The sequence below is a fragment of the Ixodes scapularis genome, unplaced genomic scaffold (assembly GCF_016920785.2).
Source record: "Ixodes scapularis isolate PalLabHiFi unplaced genomic scaffold, ASM1692078v2 PGA_scaffold12__126_contigs__length_90152505, whole genome shotgun sequence".
Taxonomy (NCBI): domain Eukaryota; kingdom Metazoa; phylum Arthropoda; class Arachnida; order Ixodida; family Ixodidae; genus Ixodes; species Ixodes scapularis.
This window is the reverse complement of record NW_024609838.1, coordinates 33413726-33425542: the sequence shown is the minus strand read 5'-3', so window position 1 is coordinate 33425542 and position 11817 is coordinate 33413726. Positions and strand designations below refer to the sequence as shown.

General features: G+C 45.6%; 1 protein-coding gene across 1 annotated transcript; it reads right to left on the bottom strand.

Annotated features, from left to right (window-relative positions):
• Positions 1-277: 277 nt before the first annotated feature.
• On the bottom strand, positions 278-5401 carry LOC120842933 (pancreatic secretory granule membrane major glycoprotein GP2-like). The gene is made up of 4 exons (XM_040214160.2): positions 5344-5401; positions 2382-2406; positions 1257-1462; positions 278-513 (listed from the first exon to the last, which is right to left on the bottom strand). The coding sequence occupies exons 1-4, from the start codon at positions 5399-5401 to the stop codon at positions 278-280; spliced, it is 525 nt and encodes a 174-aa protein (XP_040070094.2).
• Between the last annotated feature and the right edge of the window lie 6416 nt (positions 5402-11817).

Sequence of the window (11817 nt, the reverse complement as noted above, 5' to 3'; positions counted from 1 at the left end):
GTAAACCTCATCGCTAGAAGCCTCAAAATCTGTACCCATTTTTTTCTCACTCAGCCAATAAGAGTTTAGTGTTCTGACACCGTAACCCCTGTGCAAAAAGCAGACGAATTTGAGCTCCGCATAGAGGAGACGCGCTGACGGCGACTCTCCATGGATTCACTATGGTGAAGTCGAGGGGAGGAAAGGTGCAGGTCTTGTCTTCTAGGTGGTATAGGCGTGGGGCCAAGCAACGGAAAGGGACGTCTTGCCACTCTCATTCTGTCAGTGACTGCACGGATCATGCAAAATCTGCCTGCTTGAATTCCTGTGCGGAAGGACCCTTTAATAGTCTCCGACGCGTGCGCTCACCGACGCAATAGGCCATGAAGCATCGTGGCAGCGGCTGTAGATAGTAGGCCATGTAGGTGCCGCAGTTCTGAACCCGGATGTTGGCGTAGTAGCGACACGCGTTCTCCTCTGTGGCCCCACAGGCGACGGCTGGCATGGGCTTGCTACGGTACTCCGGATGCTTTCCTGCGGGAAAACAGGCGATTAAATTAAATTAAGTCCACAAAAAAAAATAATTTACAGTGTTTTTCTTCCCGTAATAATAAACTACGCATGTACGAACGCTCAGTTTCGCGCTGAAATGTAACGCTAGCGTTCCAGACCGGATGCCAAAGTTTCACAGCTTGCAGTTATCTGATGCAAAAGTTATAAGCGATCTTCAAAAATTTTCGGTGGAAAGGTGGCGGCCGACGTTGCCCACGAATACATGAGAATGAATGGCCTCAGCTACAAGGAATGGCCCCGATTTCTTATTGAAAAATTCCGAAAATTGGAGAGCCTATAGGAGGGATTCACTGGACGCCATATTTGAGGGCGATGTTTAGAGCGCATGCTCAGAACGAGCTCACATTAATAGCCTATTAAGACCGGCAACCTTGATGGTGATGAATGCACGCTCCAAAAGGACTGCGGAAACTTGCCGTCAGCACGCGCTCAGCAGCAGCGCACACGGATATCGCCGCCAGTGAATACTCCCTAAAGGGAGTGTTCACTAGCGGCCATAGCTGAGTCCTAGGCTGCTGAGCGCGTGCCGAGGGCGGGCTTCCAAAGTTCTTTTGGGGCGTGCATTCGACACCACCAAGGTCGAAGGTCTAAGCAGTTTGTAAATGTGAGCTGGTTGTGAGCATGTGTTCATCAACAGCGCACTCAAATACGGCGTACAGTGAATGCATACACTATGCATGGTACGGTATATATAGCGCACTTACCGTAGAACCAGAAGGGAACCATTGTGTTGCACATGCCCGGGCTCACTGGGGTCTCGGGTATCCTGCTGCCATAGGGGCCTTCGAACCTGTACCAGGCTTGCGGCAGCTTGTTGTCGCACGTGCCGTTGGACTCGGACACCATGGGCTTCTGCATTGAGCGCTCGCTGCCCTGCAGCTTCACCACCAGCGGCTGGGCGCAGCGCGAGCTCTCTGCGCCGTACCAGGTGGCAACAGGGTGATCGTAACTCTCGCCGATCGAACCACAGAAGCGTCACTGGACACGTTAAAGGGGTACTCCGCCGATTTTTGAGCTACCTCAACTAACTATATTTTCTGACTCCCCGGCCTTTACCCTTTCTGGTATGCTATTTAGTATCGTGAAATTCATAATAGTTATTGCGAAATCGGCAAATGAAAATCATGCAAAAACAAACAATCAAATATACCCGCCCTTTTCAGGGCCGTGACGTCAGTGGAAGTGCACAGGGTGATCGTAACTCTCGCCGATCGAACCACAGAAGCGTCACTGGACACGTTAAAGGGGTACTCCGCCGATTTTTGAGCTACCTCAATTAACTATATTTTCTGACTCCCCGGCCTTTACCCTTTCTGGTATGCTATTTAGTATCGTGAAATTCATAATAGTTATTGCGGAATCGGCAAATGAAAATCATGCAAAAACAAACAATCAAATATACCCGCCCTTTTCAGGGCCGTGACGTCAGTGCTTGCCAGTCGGGCGAGCAGTCTAAAAAATAGAATATGCCAATCATTTGTTCCGTGATGGAGCGCGGGGACTGGAGCGAGCTTCCAAAGCATTCATTTGACACCATGAAACTGCTTCAAATCAGTTGGAAACAAACTCTACAGTCCAAAGAGTGAACCCCTGCACTTCCAATGACGTCACTTTTTCATTGTTGCCAGTAGAGACTTTCCGTTTGAAAAACACGGTGAGGACCAAAATTTTAAATTCAATAACTTCGTGAAAAAAAAAAATTATTTTGACCTAATATTTGGGATACTATTTTGGCGATGTTGTTTGGCGAGTTTAGCAAAATCTCAAGCAAATCGGGGACCATGAAGAAATCGGCGGAGTTCCCCTTTAACCCTCGAACACAGTTGTACTTACCAACAAAGTCTTCCCGCACCACTAAGAAAAGAGGATGGAATTAAGGTGCGAATGTTCCTCGCTTAGTACACGGCGCATTTTTAGGAAAAAGTTAGCAGTGACGGACTACATATATCTTTCTCAGGTAGTCAGGTGATTGATGTTACTGCCAATTAATTGACCAGTGTCCTGATTTCCCACTAACTGTTGAACCAACTAATCAATGGGACGAGGTTGTTACCGGAATCGGGCATAACGGCGAACATTTTCTCCACACCTAATTTTTTAGGATTCAGATCTAATACCTTCAATAATCAAAAAAAAAACAAAAAAAAAAACAGCGTGCGAAGTATTTTAGACCAAAACACAAGCTGTATTGCAAGCTTTTCTAAAATCCCATGCCGGGTGTTTGAGGGAAGGCTTTCAAAAATCGCTAAAAAGGGAGTAGCTGAAAAAACAAACAAAAAAAAACAGCTTTTTCGGGGAACAAACTACCAGCCGCGGCGGACGTCAGGAAGTGCAAAAACGTATAAATTATCTAAATATTTATTTACCAATTAACTTTTCAATTGCCGAAAATAAGCATATGGTTTCAATGAGAAAATTAGAAAGCATCATCGAAAGCCACTAAGCTCACTTTAGAAAGATATAAATCACAGGGCAGCATTTTACGGTGTTCCGGAAAAAAAAAAGAAAAGAATAACGCTTAATTTAGACGTTCTTCTAGGTTTCGGTTTGTTATCGGAGCACATCTTTGCGCCAGCGATCCTATTCTCAGTGTCCGAGGCGACAACACACGTGCACCATACTTTCCTCCAACGTATACGAGGCAGGCGAGGCGGTGGCCTCACGCCACGGCCACCGGGGAGCAGGACCGCTGTCGCAAAGACGCTCTCCAATAAGAAACCTAAACCTAAAAACGGATCCAAACTGACACGCCGCAAAATGCTGCTCATGCCTCATATCTTCCTAAATTAGTTGATTTAGTTTCTTTTTTTTTTTTCCTTAAATGCTTAGCAAGTTTATCGTTTAACCCTGTTTATTTTCACCAATTAAAAAGTAAATCAGTAAGGTTTTGTTAATTATTCAGATAATTAGCATGTTTCTTTTTTTTTTCAATCTTTGACATTCGCAGTGACTGGAAAATCGTTCTCAGAAAAACTTTTTTTTTCTCAATCACACCCTTTTTTATGTATTTTCAAAAGCCTTCACAGAAGTGTACCAAATTGCTTTTCGCTGAAAAAAAATTTATCTTCCGGTGCTTTGCATCTGTTTTTCATTGTCGCGCTTCCCAAAAAGTAAAATACTGCGTTGTATCATTTAATAATTATGCCTTTATTTTCCACCCGAGCGATGTGGGAGGTGGGGGAAAAAAAAGCTGAATAAATCAGCTTGACGAGCTCCCTCCTCGCTGTCTGTTTGGATCAAATAAATATTTCAATTTAAATATCACTGATCCCACACTTCTATTTTTTTAATAGTACTTTTAGTACCTGGCAAACTGGCGTCCGTAAAACGTGGTATCATTTTCTATCCGTCCTCTATTTTTGCCTCAAATAAACCAATAAATTAAACAAAATAATTTCCTTGCAACGCACTGTTTCTGCATCGCCAAGGCTTTACAAATCTCAACAATTAAGTTTCGCAAATGTTTAGTATTACATATAGGTGATTTCGCAATAGTTCATAGTTAAAGGGAAACTGAAGCGGTTCTGTATTTGAGCACTAACACCTAAATCGTCTTCATTTGGCCTCCATGATCACGAATGGCGAGATTATTTTTCAATTTGGTGCACGGATGCTGCAGAAATTAATTTTTAAAGTACCGCGGAAACCCCTCCTTCCCGGGGCGTGACGTCATCTTAGAAGTTTTCGGAATTTCTGCTCTCGCGCATCTTCAGCGCCTGTCGAAACTATGCACGCGCACTCTTGCTATTTTTTTATAAAGGTCAGAAATAGACGTCACGACTGGTACCAGTTCGGAAAAATATACCTGGCAAGCTTGCACTTGCACGCGCTGCCCACACGAGAGACACGCGCTTGGCGGCCCAAAGATCCTACTGTGACGTCACGACTGATCGGTTTTTCGTGTTTTCTCGCGTTTAGTGACATCTTCAAGGAAAACCGAACGTGATATTCAGATTCACGGGATAAAAATACGCCAGAAATCACCTCTAACTCGTTTTTTCCAAGATGTGTTTCAGCTTCCCTTTAAATGAGCCTTTATATTAAACCGGTTGATGTATGAACTACACGCCCCGATTAATCGGTTAAAAATTTTTAATCGGTACAGGGACCTATGTTACACATTAGGTTACGGAGAACTTGGTTAGAGTGTCAGAGACGGTTGAGCCCGTTCAGTGCTCATCCCGTCGTGACAGTCCCCCGGTTTTGTGTTTATATGGAGGTACCTGACTGACGAAAGAAATGTAGCGCTGTATACGGTGCGTAAGTTCTTCCGCTCTTTGTGCACCTCTCGCGTTCGTTTACCGGCCAAATGCGCCTACCTGCTTTTGTTTCCCCTGAATTTCAACCGATGAAGACGCTCGCTTGGATGCTTTGTCATCGCGCGTTCACTGGGCGTTCTCTATGTTACCATTTGATTGGCGTGCCCCTTCTTACTTTCCGACGTGCCAAAGACACGTTTTCGAACGGTTGCTCGCCGTATATCTATAGACCTTTTCTGCAAGTGTGCCGCCATCTTGAATTGACGTCACTTCCAGTATGGGCGAAAACATTGTGTTGCCTTTGCCACGCCAATAGAATTCATATAGGAGATAAGCGTAACCGTCACCTATTATCGTTTTGCTTCCCCCTTATTTTTTTACTAGTTACAGGTTAAAACATTTTAGTATTTTTTCATCGCCCATACCGGATACGCCTATTAGGTGGCTGGGGACGAGATTACACAGAAAAGGTCTATAGACAGACGTCTGCGAGTTGCCGCCATGTTTCAACGTGCATAAAATCGTGACTCACTGTTGTGAAACAGGAAGAGGAGAAAGGCTATCAGCAATCCGCAAAATGCCATGCACATCAGGAAGACCGCGATGAAGGCCCCCATTTCTGACCCGTCCGTCTTGCGCCTGTGCTCGCATATTGATACACGATGCATGGTATCGGTATTTGATGTGACTCTGATTTGCTTAATTATTTTGTTATCCTCATTAGAGCCACATAAATTGCGTCGGTCAACTTTCTCATCAGAGAAGAGGCGACACCAGAAGAGCGATTCAACTGTACTCAAAAGGTACACAGCTTACTGACAAACACGATTTTTGTTCTTCAGCGGTTCGCCACTTTCAGGAGCACTGAACGCTCAAGAAACATTTTAAAGTCGCTTAGTAGCGTATCTGCCAAGGTGCACTTTCCCCCGAAGAATGTTTTACCACAATATTTTCGGCGCAAGACACATTTTGAGTTGGTTCTAATTCGGAAACCTGCTTCTATATTTTTTTTAGGAAATCGAAGTATATTTCGGAATTGCTTCAATGAGTCTCAAGGCGGAAATATATTGCGCTAGGCTTTTTTAAATCTTTTTGGGGGGAAGAGTTTATTCTGTGACGTATACCGCGGCAGGCAATTAAAGAGTGTTTCTTGAGAGTTTAGGGTCCCTTCGTCAAAAGGAGTTTTTTCTTGAAAATATATTATTTTGCGTCTGTGTCCTGTTTGAGCTTGCTGTAACCAAAGGGGACGTGTGGCGATTGCGAGGGCAAGAGCAGTCCCGCAATGCAAGCCTACAGGACGCAGAAGCCGCGTCACCCCGACATGGGGCTAGGAGAACAAAATGCTAATAAGAACGGTCGGATTGAGCATTTTATTACAATGTGCAAACCAGTGGTTCTCAAAACCGGGGTCCGGGGACCCTTTGGGGTCTCTAAAGGCCTTCTTGAGGTACCATAATCGCTCGACCGTCAATCAATCCGAGCAATATATTTTTTTTTTTTTTTTAAATTGATGCTGACTGTCCAACAAGGCTAGACAAGCCAGACATCGTTCACCAAGCGAGGAGAGTTCATTACTCTCCGCTACAGAACTTTAAATTGGTTTTGCATGCATTTAATTTTCTTTATCTACCATATCCTGTCATTGTAATCGCCCCGCCCCCCCCCCCCCCCTTCCCCCTTTTCTTTTGCCACGGTGAATTGGGTCGCCCATCACTTCTGCCGATTACGAAGGGATCCCCGAAACATCAGTGGTTGAGAACCACTGCTCTGGATGAATTATTCGGTCGTAAATGGGACCACCTTTGTTTCATTGATTGTCGACTTTTAAAGAATTAACTGGCTTTTGCTATTATAGAGTACACAAATAGAGGTAGCGCAAAACACGAGGACAGGTAGAATAACGCGCAGACAGTACCATTATTTGTGCGATGTAATAAAGGTACCGCTACCTTTATTTGTGTAATGTGTAACCAACTAGCCCGTTTTACGACGTTAGGGCTACGTATTACGGAACTGCTTCCACCCTCCATGAAATGTGGGACCCGCTCTCGGCCGCTGGGAAGAGCAGGGGATCGCCACGCCTCCCCTTCTAGCCCACAATACCCATGGAGAGAGGAATAAGAGCAGGTGAAACATACACCGACTCAAGCGAGCAAGCGAGGAAATCCCAAGTAAAAGTCGCGTTCGGTGGGAATGCTTTCAAGGGTGCCAAGGACGCCCAATAGCGTCCAAGGGTGCGCAAATCCGTCCAATAGCATCTTTTGACTTTCGTTGGGGGTGTGTTATGTCGCCTTCAGAAGCTTCCTATACCTCCATGACAAAACCACTGACCCCGTAAGTGTGACGTCACCGCTCCAAACAAACCGTTGCTAGGGGCGTTGTTATGGACAAATACATGGGACTGGATTCCGCTCCGAAAGAACGATCGGTTTAAAGTCGGACGTGGAATTGAAACCTTTACAAATAATAGATAAAGGAAGCCTAGATTTCACACTTACCACGACAGACGTTTGCCGAGAATCGGCTGTTTCTGAAATATTTTCGACGGCAAATGCCAGCAAGGAATCTAATTGAATTTCTTGCTGGAAACCTGAAACCCAGCTATATTTTCTGTTCCATAATCCAGTTTATACTGTTTTTTTTCAGTAAGGCGGGCACTCATTGCTTCCGAGATCCCACAGAAAGTTGACCTTGAGGTCCGAGATCCCACAGAAAGTTGACCCCGAGGATAGAAGTTTCGTCGATCGACACCAACCTCATTCAACGCGGTCGTGTACTCCCTCCGAAAGAACCACGTTGAACCCGCGAAGCCATTGTGTCGTCTGCTAGCAAGGCAAATCCAGTTGTGAAACTTTACTACGGGCTTTTTTCATCGCTTTATGGTACTGAGACGATAAAAAAAAGTCTTAATGATTAGATCGTGACAAGTCACAATGCTTAAAACAAAATATTTACTTTTTTATCAGACAATTTTTAACCTCCCGTCGAGCCCCTATGCATTTGTCCATAACAACGGCCCTAGCAACAGTTTGTTTGGAGCGGAGCGCCATGTTGTGACGTCATCACTTACGGGGTCAATTGGCCAACCGTTGACAGAGGGTGATTGAGGGAAATTGGTAGATAGATGAATGGGTGGATGAATGCGGCGAAACCCCTTGAATTAGGCAGCGGCTTGCGCCACCTAGCCAGTGTTTAAACTTCCACAGCCAAGCAGGACGTCACCTACCGGGGGGTGCTTTCGTAACCGGTACCTGTAAAGAGAAGGCGGCTGGTAACACCAAGAGTAAAATATATATTAAAAAATGTACACCCCTGGACATAAAAACGAGAACAGACAGGTCAACTGCCATCGTGTCCCAAATTTACTACGCACCTCCAGCGTGTAATTAGGTATTCGTGCATAGAGACCCGTTTAAAATTTTATGCTCTTGGAGCGTATCCCAGGAAGCTCTGGTGACGATATATTAAGTCCCCAATAACAAATTTTATCACGAAACACTTTGTACAGTCAGCGGCAATATGAGCTGGTCCAGACTGTAGTGCTGGCCGAAAGGCGCAGCACTATAAATTATTATTAGAGTTTTCACAACTGAGGCAACTAAAAAATATATTTTAATTTAATTTAATGCCAAATATGTTACTAAATGTGTCTAAGTTGAAAACAAAAATTCAATGCAGCAGAACTCAACGAATAAAAAGGAAAGAAACAGCAAATCTTTTTTGGTTTATTGTTTCCTGCCGATGCATTCTTTTACCAACATGTTCCTGCACAAATTTAGAGCCCTGCGATTTTGTTTTTTCGACCTTTGTGAGTTGCAGGATTTTTGCCTTGCGTAACCATCTTCACTTAAAAAAATATCTTTTTACTGAAACTTTTTTGCGTTGACAGAATTCGGAAATAATTAGAATAATTTCTGTTTAATCTTTAGGCGAGCAATTTTCTCTTGAAATATTTTTTCCACCAGAAGGAGAGGCACAACGGCACACGCGCGTCGGATCTCCTGCAAGAACGACGGTCACTTCACGCAATGCTTGGATAGAAAATGGCGTACCATTGAGATTCACACGATTACCTGCGACCCGCGCTTCCCCGTGCCCCGTTGTTCGGCAGCGCCACGACTTCATTGTGAATTTTACAAAAGTCTAAAATGCGGGACATTTTGAAGAATTTGGCATTTCTCGCGGGACACGGGACATGAGCTTTCAATGGGGGACAGCTCCGCGAATCGTGGGACGGGTGGTCATACAGCTAGCGCCTCGCGTCACTGCCTCGCCGACGTCGCTCTCTGTCGAGCATCTTGACTTTAATGGGGCCATAATTTCACAAATCCGGGTCATAACTTTGTTCGGACTAGGCCAAATAGGCACTCGGGACTCTGTATGAAAACTAGGTGCAGTCCCACAAAATCCGGGACAGACGGGAACTCTACAAGGCAGGGATTGTTCGATATTGTGACTTCGCAACGCTACGCGGGAGTCATTTTTCTGCACGGCGATCAATTAAATTGCTCCCAGGCAAAGAGAAGCGTGCAATTTCTTTCCTTGACTGATTCTTTTTCTATTGCCTTATTGCTGCAATAGAGCTCCAGATGTGTGACGCTGAAAAAGGGTTCGCTTTTATCCCGCTTGTGATCAAGACGCCGAATATGGCTGCCCAAATAGCCCTCGCGAATACAGAATATTTTGTGGAGACCTACAACAGGCGGACATTCAACTCAGAAAGTACACTGCGAAAAGAGTGATTAAATTTGCGGCGTTGCCCCTCCGGTACCGGCAAGATAGAAACATGAAAGTACAAACCATAGTTCATTGTCCTGGTTGCGCCGGTTCTGATGGCAGTGCCAGATGCTTCTTCTTCTTCTTCTTTATCTTCTACTTCTGCTAAGCACGTTTCTTTTTGTTTTTTTGATAACGGTGCTACCTATTGCTTTAGCTATGTTGGCTCCGACCGGTTAAGGGCCGTTCCGGAAAAGAACGCGAACTCATCTGACCTTTAGCGGGAATGATCTCACGCCCCATAGGAGGGCATGCAAAGCGGATGGCAAAGCTGGTGCGGGGGAAAACTTGGCATGCGTCGGTGGTGGTCATGTTTTCTGTTGAAACCGTTAAATGGATACTGAACCAAACGTTTTACTGTCCTTAATGAGTGGCGTACGATCTTTCCACGAGCTAGCAGTCGCCGGTCTGTGCGAGAAAAGCAACGAAATTGTCGTGATAGGCCTTAAGGTGACAGTGAAAAGTATCGTACCCGTGAAAAAGGAGAATAAAGACAGGCGTTTTACACCCGCAAGTCAAAGCTATACGCGCAAGCTAGACGAATTGATCGCCTACCTTTTACACCAGACCCCACTGTGGAGATGAAAAGCCTGTCTGTAATCTCCTTTTCCCCGGAGTCCACACATTTCACTGTCATCTTAAAGGGCAACTCCGCTTCATTTTTTTTTTTGTTATATTTAGAGCACTATGCAGTCCTCTTCAGTGTCATATAGGAAGACCCCATGTCAAATATTACAATCAAATTCTGTCTATATATTTAATAAACTGGCCAACAAACTTTCAAATGAGCCAAGCAGCCGAAGTCTGCCAACTCTAGCCTGCGACGTGAGGCGCAATCGTCAGCGCAGTCAATGCGACGGAGCTGGAGCGGCCAACGTTTAGCCACTACGTCAGACTCGTGTCTACGTCATTCTCACGTCGTGTTCGTTTTTACTTCTCAGAGCGAAATTGAACGATGACGTCATGAGTTTCTCCTCCCGGTGTTGGCTGAACGGCGTCCACGTGATCACCGCAACGCGGACGCGCTAGTTTGCGCTGCCCTGCGCGCTGTCTGGCGAGACGGTGAGACAGCGTTCCTGACGCCCGACCCCTTTTCTATCTCTATCCTTACCCCACTCACCCCCACTACTCTCCCCTCACCCTACCCCAAGAGTCAGTGACAAATGAGCCTCGTGCGCGTACAATATTGACTCTATTTTCTATCCACAATTTCATTTCAACGCTTACAACAACAACCCTGCGCGCTTATCAGTCTGTTTCTCCACTCCCTTCTCTCCTCTTTCGTCTTCTCTCCTCCTTCCTCCCCCCCAGACCATCACCGTCCACGCCATGCGAAGCGAGCTACCCGCGTCGCGTGTCCTGTACCTCGCCCCCACGAACGTCACAAGACCACGTGGTTCGACGTGACGTGGCCATGACTCTGACGACACGAGACCAATGTTGCCTGACGCAACCGAAGTTTCGGTTTCGGTATCTGCTGGTGTTTAAATTAAGATTACACAAATAATATTCCACATTTCGCGAATCCGAAGACGTAGAGCTGTTTAGTAGTGCTTTGTGAAATGGAATCACATGTAAGCCTAAATTTTTCGGAATTGAGCGGAGTTGCCCTTGAAGCGTGAAGGGGGAACTATGGCGTCCTTTTCGTTGCGTGTGCTCGAGCACACCGGCGGCTGCTGGCACGTGGAAAGATCGTACGCCACTGATTATGGACACTGAGGGTCCTGTTGCTTATACATCATCCAATTTTGTAAATATGGTATTGCTCAAAGTTTTTATTGGAGGTATGATTTGTATAGTTTTGTTAAATGTTGTTTCTTTCTGCCACCTCCCGCAGGCCAGCAGTATGTATAAATAACGAATAATAATAATACAGAAGACAGTCTCCATACAGGTTTGAACGCGAGTAACCGCGAGATTCCTGCTTTGAATGTCGCATAGCAATGAGTTGAAGGAAAAAAAATTAAAATTAAAACCGTTTACAACTTTCTGTAACGCCGAATTAGAGCGCAGCTCTTGAGGAGGAGGAGGGGAAGGGTACTGAGGGGAAGGTATACTCTCCTTCCTGCTCCTCACCTCCTCATCCTGTCTGCTAATCCTCCCTCCGAGCGGCGTCGCCGTCGCCTCACGAGGGTCACGTGACCTCACGGGGGTCACGTGACCGCTATGAGGTTACGTGACGATGACGTGATCATCACTAGTGACGTCATCAGTGACGATGCCGATGCGA